Below are 25,535 nucleotides of genomic sequence, written 5' to 3' on the forward strand. Positions count from 1 at the left end.
AGTGTGGTTTTGTTGCATGCTCTTTGCTGTCCAGGGAGGCAACGGTCAGTCTTATTGCAGGGATTCCGGCAGCTGGAAAAAGATACAATACATTAACAAAGGCATCTGTTAAGGTTGGAGCCTTAACTGTCAGAGCATGGAAATGTGGTGGTGCAGGTTATACTTAAGTACGTTTATTTAATGTGTTTGCATAGATAAATTAATTAATTTGAAAGGGTGACCTTATCTGGAAGTCTGATGCACTGCATAGTTTACTGTCAGGATAAAGACATTGTTTTCTGAGTAATGTACACCAGAACAGTCACTGAGTTTTCTAGAAAGCATTCAGTTCTTTAATCTAAAATGAATAGCGTGTAAAGCATTTTCTGTGTGCTTTTTACATCACTGTATGAAACATTTCTGATTTAGGTTTTCTTTATGAATTTAGAAAATTTTGTTCTGTTGTATCTCTAAGTCTGTTGCTGTATTACATTATATACATGATTTCTAGTGTTAGAATCTACCCACAGTAATAATTTTTATTTATATTTCTGTTAAAGATCATGTATTTTTAATCCAGAGACTTTTGGTACAAAGACACATATTTCATATCAGTTAACTCGAGGCGTAAACAATCTCGCTGATGAGCTGACTGATAAAGAAGGCAATCAAAGCTGGTAATTTAAATATCGCAAGCAAAGCAGGTACTAATTAAACCCAGGGAAAAATGTTAAATTTTGGTTTCATGAAAATTCAGTTAATGGAAGTGTCTTTGTCATCATTTTATTGGTTACACTGTTTTGGAAGTGGAAGAAAACGTTTCATTTTTGTGGAAATCCTCAATATATTGTCTTTTTTACATGAATTGTGTGATTTTTTTTTTTTCTTGCAAACATTTAAGCGCTTGCCTCTGATGTTATCTTTTCCCTGAATATCCAAATTATCTGGGTTGTGTTGTTGTTTTTTTTTTACTATGTAGTAGAGAGGTTAAATTACTGCTCTAAGTCTGTAACAAATTCAGGCTTAATAAAACGGTCAATAAACTTGGGCAAAATTGAAGCAAGATTATATGCATATCATTGTTTACTTCAGAATTGTAATCTTAAATGTTTAAGATTAATGTATTTCTCAGCAGATGTATTTGTCTGGTTCCTTTTACTTGAAGTATATTTGAAGAGGTTTATCTTCACTGTATAGAGCAGTACGTGGCAACCTTTGTGTCATCAAGCACACACGCAGAGTTCACTGTGTTATTGTTTAATACTTGTAATTTTGTTTTTAAAATGTTTCGACTTTTTCAAATATAGCTTTTGTCTCATTACACACTTAAGATAAAAACCCCTCTGTGTCACTGTCAGTGTGTCACATCACATTGTTATTATCCCAGATAATATCTGTCTTGCAATTGACAACAAATGTCAGACGGGTTAACAGCAGTCATGAAGTGCCTATAGTGTATGTGCAGTGGAGTATCGCTGTTTGTGTAAATGAGTTCTTCCTAAATTAATTGCGAAAGAAAATCTGGTTGGATGTGGAAAAGACTTTTAGCTGTCAAAGTTAAACTGTATCTTATCTACCACCTATTTCTTCTGCCAGAATTTAGTCCCAAGCTTCATCCTCTAACCTCTTATTAATTCCATCCAGTCCCATCAAAGGGCTTTTTTCATTTTGCTTTGGTTTGCTGGTGGATATGGAAAGTACCAAAGTAATTATCACCCTCCTTTCAGTTCACACATGTGACAAGAGTAGTAGGAAAGTTTTCTAAAGTGTCAGCTCAAGGAGGTGTTAATGCAAATGGGGTGTTAGGAAAGTTAATACTGAAATCGAAGCAGTTGATATTTGCATCTGTCTGTTCATATGTTATAGGTATCTTGTTGACCAGTAACTAGAGTTTCACCCAGAATATAAGGTAATGAATTTTAAATCCTGCATATTTTCTCTGTAGTTTAGACATAGTTGGCTTAAATCCCTATCTTTCTATGAGTTTTGTACCAGAGACATTTTCTTCTGTTCCAAATCATACCCTGGTATTCGTTTAGCATATTTCTCTGTAAGTACCCGGTTTTAGTCCTGTATTTTTTCACCTCTTGTACAAGCAAAATGAATCGGTTTTGCTTCTCACCCAAACATACTGTCTTATGAGTACGTAACACTAACTTAAATAGCAGTTATTGACGAATAGATTAATGCTGATCTACTTTTCTCCACTATTTAGCAAATGCTGGGCAGTTTTGGATAATGCAGCAAGTCAAGCTAGAGTCTTCTCTCAAAAGGAGCTAGAGCAATGGACGTGTATCCAAAGATTGTATTGTTTCACTTTGCTTTTTATGAAGTTATGTTCTTTCAGAGAAAGTTTATGTTTCATAGAAATCGGGAGAGGTTCTGATTAACAGAGCAGAATGATTTTCAGAGAGCTGTGAATGTCTTTCTCATGCAGATATGATCAATATTAGGTTTTTTCTTGATTCGCCTAGACATGAATATGTCAATAGCTGGTGTAAGCTTGAGTTCACCCTTGGGTCCCAGCCTACCAGCCATTTGTGCTGCTGCTGTTTGAGCTGCAGTGGCATTCTTGCTAAATGTATCAAAGTCCCTGCTGAATTTTAGGACCTGAAATTAAAGCCTTTATTACCTGCTTTCTTGCCTTCCTGCACCTAGGAGACTACTGGAAAACATTGCTGTGGGCACCATTTTCAGGAAAGCCACCAGCGGAATTTCACATTTCTTCCTTTGCCTTTTACCAGCTTTGCTTACCCTGCTGGCTGTGTTAAGCCCTTTATGTAACCTCCTGCCTTGTGCCTGTGTTCACCTGGCAGAATTAGTGATCGCCGTACAAGCAAGACTTTCAGATACTCTGCTTCAGAGTATACCACGTTCTCACGCAGCAGAGCAGTTTGTAGTGGATGGCCCTCTCGATCACAGCTAGAAAAACACTCGCACCTCTCATCTAATTTTGTAGAGCCCAGGCATGAGTTACATGTCAAATGGATTCAATGCAGGCAGGATTAAGCATGTAAAACCAAAACACTACATAGTAGCAGAGTGAGAAAAAGCAGCCAAGGAGAGCTTAGCACTTTCTGTAGGGAGTCTGAGAAGTACCTTTAATGTTTAGTTTTGTGATTCAGCTCTTCAGCGTGCTCTGAGACTGTAAAAAGAGAAAAGGAAACTTGACCTTGACCTCAAGTGTACAGCTTGAACCCACTGCTACTGGAAGAATCGTCAAATTGCTTTTCCTGCTCCCATAATACCTTCCTTACGTTTAAAGAAAATTTAGCAGCCAAACCACATGACCTCACAGCAGAAGGGGATTTAGCCTAGCAAATGCCACACATTATTTTCATTCTTTTGGGACAAAAATGGAGCCCAGCCTTCCTAGTAGGCAGCGAGTGAATGGAGTGAGGTGGAGTTTGCCTTCACCTGATTATTATCATCAACTTTGTCCCATTGTTGATGCCACTTCAGCCATACGCTGTTGCCACCTTCTCATCCTACCACTTGCTGTCATAAAGCTCAACAGGGAAAATCAACTGAGGCCACAATAACATGCAAGTGTCTTGGCAAGATTTGACTGATCATGTGAAGTGTTTTTTCTTTTCTGTGGGAAGGAGATGAAGTCAGAACTGTATGTTGTTTCATATATAGGGATCATTATTTTTAGACCACCATCAGGTCTTAGTCTATGCATGTAATCCGCTCAGACAGGGCCACATGAGGCATCAAGGTTTCCACGGGCTCAGAGTCATTGATGTTGAGCATAAGTGGAATTTTGGAAGCGTGGATGCTCAGAGCACTGAATTGTATGATAATTTAAAGCTCAATGACTCATGTTCATCTATGTCAACTTCTGTTTCAGGCACAGCGGAGTTGTGATAAAAGCTTTTTATAAAACTGGATCCTAGCTTGTATAATCCTTAGTACATTGGTGTTCTTGTGTCGAGCGAGGGCAGTGCGGGGGTGTCCTGTTAACTGTGGCCAGAGGGCTACCGAGTTTGGAGTCTGCATGTATTACAGACAGGAATCTTCACACGTCCTCAGCAGCCTGGGACAGTGCATATAGAGGGAATCTTCGTGCATTTAAGGGTTATCAGGGCCCATCCTGAAAAACACCATGTGAAGTGTGTGTGTTTGGTGCTGCCAGTGTGAAGGTCTGCCTAGGATGTCATCCCTCAGCTATACATAGCAAGCTCAAAGCTCCTTACAGAGAAACCTCTTACCAATCACTTTCCACAAATGGTGCATATACCTAAAGGTACTTAGTGAAAATCCTTGAGAGGTATTTAATGCAAAAGCAGTTAGTCTCTGGTGTTTTTCAGAAGCCCACACACACCACTAGCCGGGAGAAGTGCAGGGCAGCTACCACCCAGCACTTGGGCTGGTTACTCGTATTGTCTCAGCCAGGCTCTGCCACCCTAAGAGCTTGCCAACATGTGTGACATGGGGGGGCTTGACAACCTGATTGCCAACACGGCCTATCTGCAGGCAAGGAAGAGCGGAGATGGAGATACCAAGGAGATGCAAAAGAGACGTAGGAGCCTCTCACTGCCCAAGATTGATCAATGTGGAGACATTAGACAGTCCATTGCTGCTGACTATGAAAGCATCTGTGAGCAGCAGCCCATTGGCAAGAAATTCTTCAGAGACTTCTTGGAGACAGTGCCAGAACATTTGGTAGCTAGGGACTTCCTGGATGAGGTGTCAAACTGGGAGCTGGCAGAAGACAATGCCAAGAGCAGTGTCATGGAGAATATGATCACCAATTTTCTTAAGGCAGGCTCCAAAAGCTATCTGGCTTACATGAGTTCTGACTTGGCCAGCAAATGCGAGGCAGCTATGGCGAAAGACTACGAGAATGTTGTACAGTTAGCCAAGGAGGAAACCAAACGCTTCCTTCAAGGCAAGCCCTTCGCGGACTTCCAGACCAGTCCCTTCTATGACAAATTTGTCCAATGGAAAGTCTTTGAGAAGCAGCCTGTAACTGATAAATATTTCTATGAGTTCCGAGTGCTGGGCAAAGGTGGCTTTGGAGAGGTAAGAGCTGTACTTTAGAGGATTTGGGTTCTCCCTCCCTTTTTGAGACCAGCAGGTGGGTTTGCAAAGAGGAACTAGGCAATTAAGAACTTGTCTAAGGTTTTGTAAAACTTGTTCTTTCAGATTGTCCATTTCCCAGAAATCAGGTTGGGTTTGTTATCTCTACTGTGATGTAGGCTCTAGATGCCTGTCGTGAAAAGCTACTCTAAATTTTTTATACTTTATACTGGAAAAAAAAGAGGCTTCGCTACCAAAGCTTGCATGACTGTCCATATAGTTAATTATTAGTCTGCAGCTTGGTAAGCTTTTAGCCTGTGCTAACTCACACGCTCCCAGGAAATTCCTAGGTGCAGCTTAGAGAATAGCACAGATCAGGATCTGTTCCCAAAACACACTAAGAATGAGGCTGTCTTTTCTTGAGATGGAAGAGCGTTTAGCTATACTGATGCAAGCTGTGTATGCTGCTTATCCTCACAGTCAAAGAATGGGACCTTGTTCATTTTATTTGCTGATATATGTCTGCTAATATTGTCCTCGAGAACTTTGCATAAGGTCCACCAGATACAGTTCCAGAACAGAACAGATTGCATACTTGCTATTTCCTTATTTTCTTTGCTAATATACTCTGCTACTGAAGTTAGCATGAGCAGCTACAAATAGGTACCTGTGATTTCTTGGTTCCTGCCTGTTACTGCCTTTGGTAGTCCAGTCTGTATGTATAAAATTCTTTCATTACTTTGTGCATCTTGCTGCTCTAGGTTTGTGCCATCCAGGTGAAAAATACTGGCAAGATGTATGCCTGCAAGAAACTGGATAAGAAAAGGTTGAAAAAGAAAGGTGGAGAGAAGATGGCACTACTGGAGAAAGAGATCCTGGAGAAGGTCAACAGCCCTTTCATAGTCACACTAGCTTATGCCTATGAGAGCAAATCTCATCTGTGTCTCGTCATGAGCCTCATGAATGGCGGGGATTTGAAGTATCATATATACAATGTGGGGAAAAGGGGTTTGGAGATGAACAGGGTCATCTATTACTCTGCTCAGATCACCTGTGGGATTCTGCATCTCCATTCCATCAAGATTGTGTACCGGGACATGAAACCAGAGAATGTGCTCCTGGATGATAACGGTAATTGCAGACTGTCTGATCTTGGGTTGGCAGTGCAAGTCAAGGAGGGGAAAAGCATCACCCAGAGGGTGAGTACAGTTTCATTGAACATGGGCAGTGGGAAGGGAAGCTGTTCTATTTCTAATGCATTATGAGCCCAAGACTTAATTCCCTGGGATTTGTTCTTTGCTAAAGACCTTACGTGGTCATTTCATTCTAAGAGACAGGTGGTAAGAAGATTTATTAATTAACTCTCTAGACTCTATACGTAGTAAAATAATTTCTCCTACACAGAAACAGTAGAATCAAGTTGACCTGTTGTTTCTCTTAAGATAAACTCTTGAACTGATCATTTTAGAGAGGCTAACACAGATGCCTTGAGCAATAGTGCATAGGTAGAGATTTAACCAATTAATTGTTTCTGTAATGAGTTGCAGTCAAAGGTATGGCTCCTGTATTCAGTTTTTGCTCCTAGGAGAATACAATTTCTTCCAAATTACTGTGAAGTCATGCTGCTGATTGTATTGCAAGTGTGCTGCACAATAAACCGTTGCCAACCTTCCTCCCTCAACAAATTAATTCCTGAAGAAGTTAGCCGTCTTGATGACGCGTACGTGCCTCTGTGTATGTGTAGGAAGAGAGAGATGGGTGACCATCTGGGCTTTGCTGTGTAAAATAAACTGTGCAGCACTTTGGCTGTACCAGCGGTTGTCTCAAACTAACACAGATTTGTAATAATGCCATGTGGTTTATACAAGAAAGATGTATCCATGTAGCTTAACTATGAAAATAGCATGTTTCTCCCAAGGTGCCTGGAGCCTAAACATGTCTCTGGTGAGGGAATGTCTCTGAAATACACTAAGGATGTGAAGAAACAGAAGGAATGTGACAAACTGGTCTAACTGTTCTATGTTAGACTCCCAGAGTCTTTTAAGTTAATCTGTAGGGATTCAGTAGAGGACCTGCTAGTAACCTTTTGCATCAGGCCTGAAGTACACACATTTTCTGACATTGGTACTTAATACGGTACTGTGTAGTTGAAGGATATATTTTTTTCTGTCAATTAAAAAAAAATATATTATGAGAGGTTTTAGTTCTCAGTGAAAGAAAGTGCATAAACTGATGTGTTTTTAGGTAGGAAATATTTTTAAAATGAGACTGCGTTGTGTTCAACATCTGAAAATAAGACTTCTGTTAAAGCTAAGGCAGGTTTTTAAATAGAATTTTTGTGATGTAGGAATGTTGTCATCTTTGTGAAGATGCTGCTTTGTTGAGTGAACCCAAAGCTGCAAACCTGGCTGTGCTTTGCAAGGTTTCGATGCTTGCAGTTGTTATGGTGAGAAAAAATCATTTTGTCCAAGGCCAGTTTTTCTACTTGTGAGTGTGTGGTGTTTGGCAGAAGAGAAACCAAATGACAGAGTGTATTTAGAAAGGTCTGACCACTTCTGCTGGTTGTAGGGTAGAATCTCAAAGCAGTAGTTGTCAAGGCAGTTGTTCCCACTCACTTTCTGTGAATGTCATCAAATTGTTATAATTATTTTGCTTCTCTTGTTCACAGTTTTTAGAAGCACTATTCACCATTGTATGGGTGCTTTTATTGGAGCAAAAATTGCAATGAATTGCATACTGCACGGTGGTAGTGTTATAAGGCGTTTGTTTCTGTAAACTGCAGTTTTATTCATACAGGAAATTGAAACGGGAGAAGGAAGAAATATTTATTTTTCTCATTTTCAGTATCATAGCTATGAGGGAATTAAATGAGTAGTAATTCCCAGTATTATTTTGTATTTCTATAAATTAACCCTATTTGAATCATTGAAAATAAGACTCCTAAAAACATAACTTAAGAGCTAAATGTTACTATTACTTATAGTAATGCCAGGAAGTCCTAAAAACAGACTTACAAGCTTTGTGCATTAAGTGTCACCATGTACCCCTGTGATAAAATAGAATTGACGTGGTTTTGTATACTAAATTTAATCAGTTGCATCATTTTTGGACATGGTTTTACAGGGTCAATTTTATAAAGTAAAGCAGAAAAGACATTCCTGGGGGCAAATCTGTGTGGTACCATATGCTTGAGTGAAGGGCTTAATGGCGTGAAGCTGCTTCTAGATTTTGGATCATGGTCTGAACTAATTTAAGACAATTTTCCATCACTAATTATAGGGAAAATGCTACTGAGCTAGAATATAAAACTTTTCCATTTCAATTTGTTTATCCATTTGCAAAGGATCCCTCTGTTTTAATGGATGTTGTAACACATTGAACTTCATTCGTGTCTCTAGCGGTTCTGACTTCAAAGCCTTTTAACCCTCTTTTATGACCAGGTTTTTCAATGTCGTACTTAAAATACTGCCCTGTGGAACTATGAGAATAATGCCTAACTGTGCTTTAGTTGTATGCCTAAGGCATTCTACTGCCTGAAAGTAATTAACTAATATCCCCAGTACCAAATGAAACTGTGGTTTAGCTGTATGGTCCAGTTAATGGTCACTTATTTCGTCTATTAAGACAAATTTTACTCAGCCAGTCTTATACATGTTATAAAGAATTAAGGTAGTTTATTTATTAAATGTAGCCTAGAAATAATTTTGAAGATTGCATCTACTGTGGCCTTTCTGTAAGGTGATCTATTAAAAAAAAGTTGGATTTTTTTTTTCTTTTATTCTGTTGTGTGATGGAAGCTTGTGAGCTCATTGAGGAGTTGATCTTTCATTTTATTTCTTGGGTTTTTTATCTTAGAAGTATCAGTAGCAGCAGCTGTTGAATTTCTGGTTTCGCTGGAGCACTGTTTCAGAGGTAGAGAAGTAATATGTTTTTCTGAGTCATATTTTAACAATTTACTCATTCTGAACAGATTTCTACAATGCAAGCTAGCCTAAAAGTAAAGCTACTTATTTATCATGAGATCGTATTCATTCTGATTCTGGACATCCTATTTTAGCCCTGTTCTCTTCTATGAAGAAGAAGAATGGTGTCTTTTTAAAATGGAGCACTTTCCAATAAATTGTTTTCTACAGGTGTGACCTAAACAGATGATAAAGTGAAATAATTCAGTTTTTCCAGCAATTGTCTAAAACTTTCTCTCAGCAATTTAGGTTTTCCTTCCTGAGTGCTAATCTTTTAATGATCACTCTAATTCTTGAGGTGATAAGTGGATCATCCTTGCGAATAAGCAAAATGAAACAGAAAACTCTTTCATAGCTTTTATATCTCAGGGGCAGCCAAGTAAACAAATGTGGAGTAGATATCTGATCTGAGGCACCTGTTTGAAAGATATTCATCTCCACGTGTTTGACTGTAGCCATGCTGATATGAAAATGTCTCTGAACATATAGACAGTGAAACAGAGCAGCAGTTTTCCACCTTCTTGTTGTCTCTTTTTTGCTATGTATTATAAAGTAGAAACATCATGTGATGATTTTCATAATTCCTTATACAGCTGAATAACAGATAATAGATGGGTTTATCTGTTTATTTCCTTAGAGATTGCAAGTAATACCATGTTTTGATCCATTCTGAAAGTGTTGTACGCCTCTCACGAGTGTACAAGCTACTAAAGGTCAATTTGTTCTGCTTTCAAAGCATGAAAAGAACTTTCTAGTCTTTCGTGTATGAATAAATGTACATCACCCATCCATCAGCTGGAGGATCCATAAATCCCTTCTGTAAATCCTGTTAGGTGATTAGGTTATCACATGGCATGAATGATAAGCTAGTTAATGAGTTCCTGTTTTAGACATTTGCCAACTTTTCAGTGAAGTTTTGTTGGAACTGTAATGTTCATGTGCTGTTTACCAGTCAAAGATTATTTTCTTTGTGGGTGGAAAGGCTTTTTTGAATTTTAGATGGGTGACTCTAATGTGGTCTTCTTATAAAGCAATGTGTGTTTGTGCTGCAGAAAAAGCATTGTACAGCTGATGATTTAGTACTTACGTAATTGAAGCCTTGGCATCCTGTAAGTGTTGTCATTACATACACTCCTTTTGAGCAATATTTGTGTGCTCTATACTAATTGTCTGTAACCATTGTAAATAAAAATACTTTGCTTTTATAAACAAAGCTCCTTACAAAGGCCTAGAAAGAATAGGATACCAGCCTTAGTTTTCTCCCTTTCTTTTAGATTACAAAAGCAGCAGGTAAAACCATCTGGCTTTTCACATGAATGTTATTTTGAACATATATAGGCAGTTGTAAGTAATTAGTACAGTAATAATTAGAGAGTTTATAAAAGTTTAATGTCACAAAGGTGTGCTGATCCATATTTGTGCAGTGCTAGTAGGCTTCAGAATGGAGAAATCACTAAAAGACTTCCCCAAGTTTGAAAAATAACTATCTTGGAAATAAAAGAAGTAGAAGGCAATTGAAAGGTACTTACAATGTACTTTTTCTTCATGAAACAAACATGGATTATATGGGACCTTCTCGTGATACATACGCATACCTGTGCGATCTACCTAGAAATGTGTATATGCACAGAGTTCTTACTGACATCACTGGAAACAGTAATAAACTCTTTGCTAGTGATAATATAATTATTCAGAACTTTAGGAAATAGCAGTATCATTTTTGTGTTGATCATACCATGCATAAACAAGATTGTATCTGAAAATTACGCCTTTTAAATGATGATATTCTCTTTGTCTTCTATAATCGAAACAGGCAATAAGGAGAAACTGAGACCCTCTAAAGGTGGCTTTTGGACAGGCAAAATGCTTTGTCTAGTTACATACTCATTGGTTGATTCTGGAAATGGTTCTTTTTGCCTCTGACAGAAATTAGGAGTCTCCATCCGAGGTTTGTGTACTTGAACAGTTTGACTGGCATCCTTTTTCTTGAAGTCTTTGCAACTTTTTCTTATACAATTCCAAATTCATTTCTATGTGAGTCAAATGCTCCTGTCCTTCTCCAGAAGTGTAGCACTACTTAATTTTCTGAGAATGATTGTGAGGAAAGCAAGCATGCTGTTCTGTTTAGTACCCTCAGATCCTCTGCATATTGAAACACAGACGACTTAATTCCATTTTTCCAGAAATCAGTGCATATTTGCTCTTTTGGAAAGAACTTTTTTCCCTTGCTGGGTATGGCTTTTGTGCAAAGTAACTGTTGCATATAAATTATGAAGTGCTCTGGTGCAGATGCATGTGAGTCAGAGAGCTTAAATATTGACATAATAACTGTGAAAAATAAGACAAACATATTTTTGTAGTATTTATAAAAGTGCATCATTATCTTCAGGGGTTACAGGCTTCTTCACAGTTTTCCTGTGCTATGTTTTATGTATTTGAAGGACATAATAATATTTTTATAGGAAAAACATGTTTTGTTTAAAATCTTACTCAAAATGTCCTTTTGCCCTCCTGTATGTTTGTTTATTATAAGATTCTATTTCTTAGGAAAACAGAAGGAAATCTATTTAGATGTTCCTGAGACTTGCAGTTTAATTTCAAGGCAGTTGAAAGCAGGGATGAGAAGCGGGAGGAGAGTTTAGACTTTTGAAATAAAAAATAACTCAGCAAGCCGTTCGGCAGTTGACCTTTGGTCGTTATCACATGGCATTCTTCTCTGATAAGATTCTGTAAAATTTATTCTTCCTTTGCACTTTGAAAAATGACAGCGTTTCATTTGCTTAGGATTGGAGTGATTTGCTGCTCATTTCTAGTTTCAAACCCACCATTCTGCTGTAAAGTTGAGTATGTTTCACTGGCAGAAATTTGTTCTTAAGAATGTTGATAATCACAGTTGGTTTGAAGTGCATCATCAGGTATTTCAGATTCTTTTAAATCTCTGAAACATACTCTTTACACAGAGGATGCAAACTTACCCACTGTGAATGCCGTGATCATGAGTGTGAAGCAAGCAAAATGATTTTGTGGCATCATTCTGGCTTCTGCAGTTTTGAAGATGGCAGAAAGAATTCTGTGTTCATCTGAAATTATGAGAATGCAAGGTATCCCATGAAATGCTTTTCCTACACATGGCATGCCGCCCATGGACACATTTTTCTGTCTGGGAGAAGACATTGGAGGCCTACCACCAGACATACCACCAGGTCTCTTTGCATGACTTCTAGCTGTGTTCTTCATTCAGTTTAATCTGACAGTTAATAAATTGTATAGCATGTTCTATGAAAAAGGTAGAGATAAGATTCCTTATGAAGTTCTTAGACCTAGTAGGAAGCTTAACTAAGCTCTTTGAACATGAAAAATGCTGTGTAAGTGCTAAATATTACTGTTTAATCCCTGTAATCTTCAGGGTTCATTATTTGTAATAAAAACTAATATACATTCTGGATTATCTCTTTGGTAAGCTATCTAGTGGGCTGCTCCTTGGTTCAACATTATCAAAGATGGTTTTGTTTTATTTTATTGGCTAAGCGATGCAGCATTTGGCTGACAAAGTAACTCTTCAAACTGTTGATTTGAGGGCTTTGACCAGAAGCAGCACTGTAGGAACTGTAAGCTCTAGGATGGTGAGGATGTAGTACTTCTGCTCTTGTTAGACATGCGACATTCCACTTACTGTGATGAGTAGTTTCAGTTAGCTGACGTACAATGACATTTTTATGAAGACAAAACAAAATCCTGAGTTCACAGGCACAAACAAGTGAGAACTGTAGGCGTGGTTTTGCTTGTGTTCAAGTTTAAAATCCCCACTAGTGAAAGGTAGCAGGTTCGAAATAGGTGGAGATTGTTCTTAACACAACATGTAGTTAAACTCTGTAGGGTCTAAGCATTTATCTAACTTCAGGGGGAGAGTTGACAATTGGTGGAAGACAACTTTGTTAAGAGAAACTATTTCTGTCTCTGGAAGCCCTTGAACTGCAAACAGGAACGTATTAGATAAGTATCATGGTACACACCAGGTTCTTAGTGCATCCATTTTTTGGTCAATTTACAGATAGTAAAGTGACCATCTGGGCCTTTGGTCTGATGCAGCCAGTACCCATCTTCCTGGATTGACACGTGAAGAATTGTGCTCCCAGCAGTAGTCATAATCCGGAAAGATCAGGTGGATGAAGCCCTCTGGATTTCAGTGATGGACAGGAACCGTGCAGTCCTCGCTGTCAGTTGTACTGCTTAGCCTGCAGGGGCTGCACCTGCGTGGGAGGACCAGTGCCCTTGTCAGGGCACTCTGCAGGCCTGGGCCCTCCGTCACACGGGCTTGGAGCACAGAATTTCTTTGGTGTCCTCTTTCTGAGAAAGCTATTACATATTGTGCTATAGACTGTACTTGCATTCATTATAAAAAGCCTCATAAAATATATACAGAGCTAAGTAGATTCTCTCCCGTATTAATATTCTTTATGGAGTATTCTGTAGTCTTTAAATAGTAAAATCATAAAGATCTCCGAGTGAAGCGTTATTCTTCCCACATTATAGATGGGAAACGGTCGGCGGAAGTTAAAAGAGAAAATTGTGGTCCAGGCAGACTAGAGAACTCTGATAATTCTGGAATTCTAATTGTGTGGTTAAGTCTGTACCACATTTTGCTTGTCCTAACTTCTCCATCCGTACAATGTCTGATTGCTTCACCATATGTGAGTGAGTATTTCTTCTGGTGACACTTCTTCCCCAAGGTGGGGATGTTAGCAGGTTCAATCTCCAGCAGGGACCTGTGGCATAGACAGTGATGTATGTGTGATCACACCAGGAGGAAAGCGAGGCGATGCTCCAGAGTCCAAAGTTAAAGTTGGTACTTAGTTACTGGGCTGTCCTCCCTCAAGCTATTTATCCCTTTGATTTTCATATATCATGGATAGGAACTGGCAAACCGCCTGTCTTCCTGAGCAGGAGCACAGAGGTAACCTGCCCTTACTTCACAGAAAGGGCTTTTTCTTTTGTGTGATTTCCCTGACTGCAATGACTGCTTATGTCCAAGCTTAAAAGAGTAAAAACTGATGGTGGATTGGTTAGACGCTTCAAACCCAGAGGCAATTTTATTTCCTTTTTTGCTAAAATAGCAGAAAATTTGTTTTGTCCCTTTTATGCTTTTATTTGTACAGAATTTTTAAGGCAGACAGAGTGTATTTAGAAAGGTCTGGCCACTTCTGTTGGTGATAGAGTAGAATCTCAGAGCAGCAGATGACCAGGCAGTTGTTCCCTCTCACTTTCTGTGACTGTCATCAAACCTTCCCTGTTAAAAGTATGGTTTTTTTATGAAAAAAACTTTGGTCTTGGATTTTGCGTACACATGTAGGATTCAGGAGCTCCTAAGCTCTGATACAGTCTTTCTTATTATCTTCCTGGTACTCTTAACAGTCCTCCTTGAGTTCTTCTAAATGAGTAGACCATCAGTTTGTGATGAGCCATCCCATCATAAGGTCCTTCCCTTTGCTAAGCATTAACAATATGCCAAAATCCTTGTTATGTGAGACTTTTCAAAGGTGCATTTTATCCTAATTAGATCTGATTTTATCTTCTCTTGAAAGATAGCTGCCTATTCATTTGATCAGCTGGCATGTCATTACTGCATGAACATGGTGAAAAAGTGGGGAGGAATCACAGTTCTGTGTGACTCATTTAAATTACGCTCCGTTCCTCCTCACAGTGGCTCTTGGGAGAAAAATGAAGAGTGCAAGGTGAGTGACAGAGGCAGATCAGTTGTTCTTTGCTTCATCTAGGGCCTGTTAGCTTGTGTGCAGAGAAGAGTTTCTGTCCCTGCATTCCTGCAGGGTCTGTTAAGGCCAGTGCTGAAGGAGTGGAGGAGCAGCTGGACCAGAGAACAAAGCAGGCAGTGGCACCCCTTGGAGGAAGGAAGGAGTGAGCCCCAGGAAACAGCTGATAGAGCTAAACTCAGCTTGTTTTTTTTTCCTCTGTTCAACAGTTCTTGTGCCATGGCAAACATAAGATAGAAATTCTGATTTGCTTTACTGTTTGGTTTGTGAAATCAATTGAGGTTGTTTTGCAGAGATCTGTGGGAAAAGGTAGAGACATCTAATAGCATTTCTTCTCATTTGTGTGTTTCTGTGCTGATGAAAGCTCCAGAGAATTCTGTTTCTTTCTCCCCTTTATCAGGTAGAAGCTGGGGTAGTGGCAGTATTGAAGGGCCTTTCCCTTTTGAGAACAGCAATCTGCACAGGATGTGTGAGCATATGACACTGGGGGCCTCGCGCTGCTTGGGGAGGGTGCCAAGGTCCTGTTGGCTGTACTGGGAACTGGGTGCACTTAGTGCTTCTCGGGTTCACATCTTGTATTATGAAAAGACTATAATTATGTGACCTTTTAAAATTTATGCACAATCACATTTCATAAAAGAAACATTTGTATGAGTCATTTCTACTATGCTCTGTCAAACCACACTCCAACCATCCATTCCACTTAGCTGAACTTTTTCACTGATGTATCCAAGGGCAACATTTGATCGTTACCTTTTAGAGGAATATTGAAAAATTGTGTTTTGGATTGCTCTCAAGATAAAGAAATAAAGGGAGAAGCAGATCTGTTAGCTCTTTCCAAAGTCAAATCAATTAAAGTTTTATTCAATCAAATTCAATAAGTATTTTTATATTTCAAACAGCATATGCAAGTAAGGCATTGTGCTTATCATCACAAGAGACAGTATTAGATGGAAAGCAAGAAAAAATAGCTAGTGTTGCACTGACTACACTTCAAAAAGCTGTGTGCCTCTACAGTGATACATGATTTCTGCCTTCTGTAAGAAAATGGGGATAATAGAACATTCTTTGGCTCTTTGGCGATTTTTTTTTTGTTGTTTTTAAACGGTGTCCCATTAGGTGCATCCAGGTCAGTGAAGGGGTAACTCCATGTGTTTGTGTGTCTCTGTAAGATCATCTGAGCAATCAAGACTTATGTTCAAATGGTTCCTGGTCTTATCAGGAATCGTACAGGAAAGACGGAAATAATATGCCTGGTCTTAGTCTCAGTCAAAACGTAATGCATGTACTAATAATTTAGAGCTGACAACAAAGGCATCCAACTTTCGAGTATGTTCTATTTTCCCCATTTCCATTCAAAGAGAAATTTATCTATGTGAAATAAGGTCTAGTAAGAAAAAGTGTTTTCAGTTAAAGCACAGCTTCTGAATTCACTTGTAAATTGTATTTAGTGGAAACAACTGCAAAATCATACAAACCTAATGATTTTTTTGTGATAGACATATGAGTAACCTGTACTTGTAGGTATCCATTCTGAGGCACGGGCAGATAGTTCTAGCGGAATTAAATATTCACTACCAGCCCATGGGAGATCGACCCCTTTTCAAAAATAATGCATTTATCTTTTTTTGTGGGTTTAATTTCTTTGCTTTCTGTCCTTTTTTTCCCCCCCTTTTCATATTTGTGTGAAATTTACAGGAAATTTAATTACTCTCAGGAGGCCAAAGAGTAAAGTAACTGATTACTCTGATACACTTTTGCTTTGGGAATTGGTGGATATGTTTTCTGCCTAATGCTATTTTTTTGCTGCTCAGATCTCCCTGCTGCTAGTCAGAGTAGTACAGCTTAAAAACTCCCTTTACTAAACTTCTCTTTTACCTGCTTGAATAAACCTCTCCCGAGTCATCAAGGTTGCCTGTTATGTTGCCACAGAATCTCTTTACCTTGAAAGATGGTCTGATTTTTGACATCTTGTGCTCCACTGTGATTACTGCAGGGATGTTAGCCTTTGGCTTCCCTCTAATGTTGTCTGCTCCTCAAAGACAGGATTAAATCTTCATTTGAAAGATGTATGTTCTGCCAGTGCTGGGAGTTGAATAATTCCCTTTTTCTTGTGTTCCCTAACACAGGAAATGCTTTTGGCTTTATCATAGCTCTTCCCGAATGATCATCTTTCTTCCTAAATGGTTTTGCCAAAGCTCCACATATGTATAAATAGGTGGAAAAGACTAAAACTTAAGCTCTTTTCTTCCTTTCTTCAAATTCCTGTTTTGGTAAGGATGTTGGAGTTTTATGTGTTTCTTCCCCCTTAAACATCACTGCCCACTACTTGTGAAATGTGCTTGTTTCTAGTATAAAATGATAATGTTTAAGTGGAGTTTTAGTCTCGGGGGCTGTGAGATTAGGTTTAGCTCCCTGCTTCTCAGCCTGTCGCTTTATGAATGACAGGAAAGCTTCAGGACTGAGAGAAATTTGGTTTAAGATCAGGTTCAAGTTTTGATGAAATTCAGCGAGAACTCATTGAAATAAAATTCTGAATCACTATGGTTTGACATATCCAAGGAACAATACATGTTTCTAGACTTCTCAGATTGAGGTGGATCAGCTCGGTAACAACTCAAAAGATTTGAGTGCTACTGATTTAGAGTTTTGAAATGTCATTCTTGTTCACAGTAACGCCATCCACAGGCTTTTGTTTGAGTCTGAAAGGAAGACTTTTTCTGTTATTATTACAATTCTCTATTAAATTGTGGTCACTCAGTCTTTTTGATCTGTGATTGTGGTCTTGCTTCCTCTGTTCTAGAGAAGCATGAGTATCACGTCAATGCTCTGTATTCTGTATGATGTGACTGAAGGTTGTGCAGAGAACACACCTGGAAGAAACTGAAGTTAGTTGGTAACTATTTCTTTTGAAAACACAAGAAGAAAGAAATGCAAATGGAAGGAAAGAGAGGCAGTCTGAAAGGAGATACCTTGAGACGTATTGCAGAACTCTGGCTTTTCTGAGTCAGATTTATCCAGTTCCCATATGATGAAGCTAAGATGCAGCAAAGTAACGTCTTATCAGAAGGACAGTCCTGTTCTGTCAGGGTACATTTTAGTGATGATATGACTCATCAGTTCTACAAGGCATTAGTGCCCCAGCTTCCTGTCAGTAAAAATAACAATATTTATTATTTCTTAGAAGGGAAAAAAAAAAAAAAAGACAGATAATATTCCAGAAGCCAGTTTAGTGTCTGTGCCCACTAACCCACCATGAGCTGTGTGTGTATCCTCTTGTACCAAACTTCTCGACTGCTTTCAACCCCTCTTCCGCCTTCCAGGTTTCATGATCTTCTGCAGCCAGGTGGATCTGGGTTCTGTCCCCTATCTGGATGGAGCAGTACTTGTACATAAAAATGTAATACCGCCAGGGTATCTCTCAATATTAACTTGTAGCAGATCAGTACAAATTGCCTGTGGAACAGTGTCAGTTGCTGCGGTGACCGTACAGCTCCTCTGTACCCTTGAGGTTAGAGGGAGGGAGGCGACAGTTCACTCCTAACCTTTCCTTTTGCTTTCAACCTGGCTGATGGTTTTGTTGTTCTTGTCTCAGTTCCGTTTCTCAATGAAATGGAGGATTTTCCTCTATATCCCTAAAAGTAAAAAAAAAAAATTACAAAGAGGGCAAACAAACTGGCTTTATTTTTCTGTTTTCTTATGTTGCCTCTTGCACATACTGCTTACAGTAGAGTATCTGCCTGCCATAATGTGTAGTGGTATGAGCTGAAGTTTTAGGGAGACCCAACCCAGAAATATTGTGCATGGAATTGCCAAAATTAGAGGAGTTTCTCAAACCTCATAAAATAAAATTAATCTGTTGAGCAGGGATTTTTACAAATATAATTTGCCCAAGTGGGCTGTAGTTTTAGTTACCTCCTTCTACCTATTTTGCTTTGGAGTGAATCTCTGTCTTGATGTGAATCTACTGCTACTTGTGTTCTGGTAGCAGTAACGGTGACCATCTTGAATAATCCTTAGTGTGATTTTGCACGAACATAATTTTTCCTTTTAAATTGCAATACTACTGATACATCAGTCCCAGTATTTCAAAGAGACAGAATAATTTCAAGCAGCTTCTGACATGGTTATCACTGGTAGCTGAATCTGGTAAGTATATAAAACAAGATACATCATCGGATATGGCAGGAAATGTTGGGTCAGCTGAGGGAATGCTCTTTTGATTGAACTCTCTCATCCTCAGTCATGTAACTGCAGCAGAAAGCGTGTAGAGAGGCTGAGCTCCTCTCTTCCCTCCCAGGTGAATCAGCTTCCTAGAGAGAGGCAGCAGGAGGTGTTTTGAACACAATGCATTCTGTCTGCCATGGGGAACGTGCCAGGCCTGGTCTGGGAAGGAAGCAGGTAGATTCCCCTCTCAAAGAGCAGTCACATCTTCTTTTGGAGAAGGGTCCATTATTGCTCTAGGTAGCAGTAGTCTTTATTTGGAGAGATTTTTCAGTTAGAAAACTTGAACTTGTGTTTTTATCTGAATGCATGTAATTCACTAATGATAATTCTCATAGGTTTACTTTCTTACAATGGTTTTAAGAGTTTTTCGTGGCCGTTGATGGTGGTACTTCCTTCCGGAACCCAACAGGGAGTGTGGCTGAGAATTTCCTTATGCAGCTCAGCTGCTGGCTTGATGAGCATTTTTTCATTGGCAGCAGACCCCTCTGTTGGACCAGCTATAACCGCTGAGCAGGGAGGGAGGGGGTGATTGATTGTCTGATTTTTGCCTTTTTAAATCTCCAAACTGATTGCCAGTTGTGTTTACAGGACTAAGCCAACAGTACTATCTTCAACAGGAAAGAAAAGTTAATATGGAAGAAGAAAGCAAGCTAAATGTTAATATAAAAAGAAACCACAGTCATTTCCCCTTTGAAGAACAGAACATATTTAAGACAGTTTTCCCATATGCTAAGATGTTTAAAGACAGAAATAGTCCATGTGCTAAAACAGCATTACACTTCAGAGTTTCTAGATTAAAAAAATATACATTTTACAGAATTTCTACATTGAAAATATATAAATTTTATTAATAATATTTTTTAAGAATTATAGCTTTGTTTAATTGTAATAACTTAATTATTGACAGCGTATAGTAAATATGTCTGTATGTTTGCCATAGGCGGGAACAAATGGTTATATGGCTCCAGAAATCCTGAAAGAAGAAAATTACAGCTATCCCGTGGACTGGTTTGCTATGGGATGTAGTATTTATGAGATGATCGCTGGGCGAACACCATTTAAGGATTTCAAAGAAAAGGTCAATAAGGATGAGGTTAAAAGAAGAACTCTGGAAGATGAAGTGAAATTTGAACACACCGACTTTACAGAGGAAGCAAAAGATATTTGCCGGCTGTTTTTGGCCAAGAAACCAGAGAATCGTTTAGGAAGCAGGTATGCCTTACTTCTCAAATTCACTAAAAGCCAAATGAAAGCTGCAAACAGTAGTATTATTTTACATATTACACAAAATGAGGTCAGATCTTGACTAGTACTGACTTTTCCCTTTCACTTCTGGTAAGAGAGATGGAAGATTTTGTTGCAATAGCGTGATTGTGTATCCTCAACCTAGACTACTCACAGGAGTTCCCTTTGTGGCATTTTGTGGTTTTGTTCTTTATAGTTCTGGGAGAAGGGAGCAGCCCACGTCTCTTGTACTTTCTTTCGTAAAGGTAAAGTATATTCAAGCAGGCGCCTACATTAGTGCCACTGCAGATTAAATGCAGAATCTCAGGCTGTCTCACTTACTGGAACGATGTGGGCAGAAATCCAGATCTGCAATGTGGATTCTCTGCCCTGCGGATATCTAACTCGCAAAGCTGCGTCATTGGCTTCTTACTGAAGAAACCTTAACTTCTCTGCATTATTGAAGTGCTTTTAAAAAATCTCAGAGTTTCTTGTCTTCCTAATGCATCCTAGGGAGAAAAGGAAAGAAAAGAATATTTGGCATGAATTCTTATAAAGCAAAACATTTTGGGGGACTTCAGAGTTGACTTTGGATTGGTGGTGACTGATGGATATGTCCCTGACTTAGCAATTTCAAGTAACTTTTTAATGAAAATTGGAAAGCTAAGCATTGTCATATTTAATTTGTAATATCTCAGATCTCTCTAGAGGGATGGAGGTGGGTGTGTATATGTACAAAAACATCAGGTAATACATAAAAAAGGTAAGATGTGATTAACATTCTTATTATTCCATTGCTAAATGAAGACAACTACTTTTTGTGCCAGATGAGGTTTCCCAACAACTCTGCAAGGCTGCAGAAGAAAAAAATATTTTTAATAGCGTAGAGTAGGCTTGATACAAAATCTGTATTGTTTTCAATGTGTTTAAAGAGCTTATTTTAAAAATAAATTTAATACAAAAATGTTTAGAGCATCCTTCCTTAAAAATCAGCATGCTTTGCAGACATTTAGTCTTCCAGCATTTTGAGAAATAAACAAAATTCAGAGTACGGGAAATGAAATTTAGGCTTTCTGAGTGATTTGGTCAAGTCCCTTCAGCAAGTCTGAAGCAAAACCAGTGACAGAATACTCGCTTACTGTAACCACGTTCCCTCTGCCAAGGGAGTAATTTACCGTCATTCTGTCTGCTTACTGTTACATTATTTCCCAGCAATGGGAGAAATGTACACAGAAAGGTAGGTGCATAGATTATTTTTAATTTTCAGCTATTTAAGGTATTTTCACTTTTAAGTGCCATACTCGGAGAAAGAAAATTGTAGGATGTATACCATGCCTGATCATGACAGAGACTAAAAGCCTGCATGTACCTTTTAAACAGGGTGATACTATTCAGGACAGCTCATCCTTATGTAAAGATTAGCACTTTAATACTACCAAGGGCAACGAGACCTTGGGTTATCTACATAAGTGCCTGTTACATAAGTTAAAGCTGCTCAAGGACAGCTTTACTTTGTACACCTGACCTTCTAAAATACTCCACTCTTTTATTGAAGACTCAGTGTCACTAGCTAACTCAGGAAAGATGTAAACCCTTTCCTCCACTCAAGTGTTTTGGGATTGACATCTCAAATCCCCCGAAAGTGATTTTTTTTTTTTTAATAATGGAGGAATACACAATTGACAGAGCTTAAATGAGTTCATTTGCTCTTTCTATTTAAGTTACGTAAACATGCAGTTCACACAGGAAGAGCTCATCTCCAGCTAAACGGAAGATGCCTCAGTTGGTTCCAGTAGATGGCGTTCCTGTAGCTTTACATTTTTGAACTTTTTATGGTTTTGGTGGTGTCAGAAAATAGCTCAGGAGGCGAAACACTGCAGCAATCCATTCTGGAGTCTCCACCAGCTCCTAGTGCTTTTTGGTCTATGTTACACAAAGGAAAGACAAAATAAAGTGAAGGTTTTGTGAGTGCATCTGACCAGTAAGATTGTCGGCACTACTGGCCTGCTTGTGTCCCAGAACACTGGTTAATTTGAACAGCAACTCTAGTGCGCTTCAAGGTACCAGTGAAGGTAAATAAATCACACCAGGCTAAAGGGATGCCCAAGTACTTGATTATCGCTAACTATTTAAGTCAGATGATTTTGCAAGACTATATATACACAGAGGTCGTGATCTTTGTCGGCTTACTCTATACATTGATAATTGTTTTCATATGGCTCTTTTGAGTTGAAAACATTTTTTTCATTGCTCAGGGTGCCCAGATGGCAACACCTATCGCTCTTTGGGCTGTAATTACACATGGTGGTCATGGTAGTGTACAGCGGTTAGTGGCTGGTGGTGACCTGCTCCGAAGCAGCGGGCAGCAGAGGCACACTGAACATTTTCTAACAAGGGAGCTGCAAAGAGCAGCTGGTAGTTTCATCGCAGCTGTGCCTGGGTAGGACAGCATGTGAGGAACTGGCAGTAGTGACAGTCGGGAGGAGCTGTTCTACATAGATAGTGTAAGGTCTTAGAAAATTAAGATTTTCTATACTCACCCAAATCTACCTCTCTATGTTGCTTCTACAGAGTTGCAAAGATTAAAGGACTTGCCAAAGATTTGCATTACATTTTGTTCATAGAAGATTATCTAGAAATAGATGAGGGCTTACAATTTCCTACATATCCTTTTGTAAGGAATTAGGAAAAGAAAAAACCAATGTGTTAGCCACTACCATGCATAGGTGCTTTGAATTAAGATAAACCCAGAAATGTTATTTGTCACCAGTTTCCTATTGAGACTGTTCCTCAGAGTCAGTCCCTAAGTGTATTAATACAAAGTACTCCAAAGTGGAGGTTAATAGATATTCTTAACCTAACTAGGTTAATATAGAGCCAGCCACTGGACTTTCCCTGTTGGGCAGTAAATCCATGCTTCCCCTCCCCATCCTGCTCTGTCTTCAGTTCTGGTTAAAGTGGACCTTTGGATATGGGTATCACGGTGCGCTGCCAGAAGCAGCACTGTGACTCTGCATGGCGCCTTGCCTGGACTCATTTACCCTGAGAGGCAGAGTCATGAATAATAGGATCAGGATGGTTTCTGCTGCTCAGCTTCACTTGTATTGTGCAATACAGTGCTCTTTGATTATGGAAAAAGGAATTGCATGGCATGAGATCTTTCTCTCCTTACTTTAAAATGCTCTCATGTATGCAACACAAAGACTCATCTGTATCTGTCTGAGAGTGAGACATCATACTGATTAACAAACTTTTGCTTTATTGCAGAAATGAAGATGATGACCCGAGAAAACATAGTTTCTTCAAAACAATCAATTTCCACAGGCTAGAGGCAAACCTTATTGACCCTCCGTTTGTGCCAGATCCATCAGTTGTCTATGCCAAAGATGTTACAGACATTGCTGACTTCTCTGAAATACGAGGAATTGAGTTTGATGACAAAGATAAGAAATTCTTCAAAACGTTTGCGACAGGTGCTGTCCCTATACCGTGGCAGGAGGAAATTATTGAAACGGGACTGTTTGAGGAACTGAATGATCCCAACAGAGTAGAATCTGGGGGCTACGCAAACGGAGGTGAAGCTAAGTCAGGAGTTTGTTTGTTGTTGTAAATATCACATCATTAACAAAAAGAGTAACACCTCAGAACTTCCCATATTCTGACATTGTTTCAGAAACTCGGTGCATCCGTTTATGAAGAAGCAATCAGTGTAAGATGACGTTGACAGGATCACCAGCTGAACAGACTGTTATTGTCCTTTGCTGCAACAAAGGAGATCATCTTTTTGTTTTACTGGAGATTTCTCAAGATAAATAACCATATTTCTCTAAGAATCTTAGAATGATAGAAATTCTGAAATACAGAAAATACAGTACTGAAATACAAAAAAAGCAGTAATAGAGTGAAGAGGCACCACCTTTTGAAAATGACTGACTACCATTTTGAATACAGTGATTAGGTGGTTTTCTGTCTATTTTCTTGTTATTTCCACTAACATTTCCTCTTTGTTCTACAGTTTTCAGGAAAGATTTTTTAATTTTCAAGTAATATGCTCAGTTAGACAGTGGAGCTCAAATACTGTGTCAAACCTGGAATCTTGTCAGTTAGCCAGCCTGTCTGTTGTTTTCTTAATTTCTGTTAGTTTTTTGATGGTTTGATTGTAATATGATCAAATTGTCATAAAATGTAAAAAGAAGGCTCTACATATTACTAGGAAATAGGACCAACAGGATTAAACTCTTTTCAGAGTTGATTTTAACAGAATGAAGATAAGATTGCACCGATTTAATTGAATAAAGCATCTATTAATTATTAGTAAGTGTATTCTTTTAAGTGGTACTACCATATACAAAGAAAATTATTTTTAATTAAATATACATTTGTTTTGACAATCAATTTTAAATTTTAATCAGGTTTCCTGATAATTTTTCTTTATTTTGCTGATAAATTAAGCTACAAATAGACCAAAGAAATTTGTAACTGGCTTTTTATAAGACACTTATTTCAGTGCAATATAGATTTTAATTCAGTACTTGCACCATCCATAATACTATTAAGTGCTGTAATGGTGGAAAGGTTATGTGTGCAAGTTGACACCATCTTCAAATGTTCATTGATTCTCATGCAAATTTTAGTCTGTTTTTATTTTTCAATTTTATGGCAACCTAAATTGAATTAGTTGTAAGCACTTCTGTGAATGCTTGCTACTGCTGAGTTGCTCATGAGATGCATCCTGCTGATTTTCGCTGGTAAGAAAATAGCTGGTAGTTGTTTGCAACTTTGAGAAGCGATTCTGCATGCTGCTCACCATCACCTATCGCATCATAATTTCCACTGACTAAAGTGGAAGCTGAAACTGCTCCATTCCTTGGAGTCCTTGGAGGCTGCTAATACCCTGTTTCCTATTTTTCAGAGAGCAAACCTCCTACTGAACTTGGAGACTTCTTTGATAGAGACACTGGGATTGAACTCGTACATCTGTTTTAAAAGAGGAAAATCTATAGATATGATGCCTTCTATAGTCAGGTCTGTCATGTGCAACACCCAGCTTTAGTATTTATTTATAACCTAATAGCTCATCTCAAGCATTACAGTAATCAGAAATTCTTTATTTTTAAGTGCTTTAAATGATTTAGTCACAGCCAGGTAATACATTGGTAATACATTGTGTTGTTCTAAGTAAAAAAAGAATTGCTCCTTTTTTTCTTTTAAATTTGCTTTTCCAGTGCTTTATATACCTAATTTTCAAGTGAAAATCATGAAGAACAGTGTTACTTAGGATTAGTGCATAATTCTGTTCATGAATTATAAGCATATAATTGTCTGCCTTTTGAGGGGAGACTTTCTGTCA

At 38.6% G+C, this 25,535-nt stretch overlaps 1 protein-coding gene across 1 annotated transcript; it reads left to right on the forward strand.

The window, feature by feature from the left end:
* Positions 1 to 36: 36 nt before the first annotated feature.
* On the forward strand, positions 37 to 24,499 carry GRK7 (G protein-coupled receptor kinase 7). The gene is made up of 4 exons (XM_009565935.2): positions 37 to 5,007; positions 5,766 to 6,203; positions 19,902 to 20,173; positions 23,453 to 24,499. The coding sequence occupies exons 1-4, from the start codon at positions 4,405 to 4,407 to the stop codon at positions 23,793 to 23,795; spliced, it is 1,656 nt and encodes a 551-aa protein (XP_009564230.2). The 5' UTR covers positions 37 to 4,404; the 3' UTR covers positions 23,796 to 24,499.
* Positions 24,500 to 25,535: the final 1,036 nt, after the last annotated feature.

Source organism: Cuculus canorus, chromosome 9, assembly GCF_017976375.1.
Source record: "Cuculus canorus isolate bCucCan1 chromosome 9, bCucCan1.pri, whole genome shotgun sequence".
NCBI classification, from domain to species: Eukaryota; Metazoa; Chordata; class Aves; order Cuculiformes; family Cuculidae; genus Cuculus; species Cuculus canorus.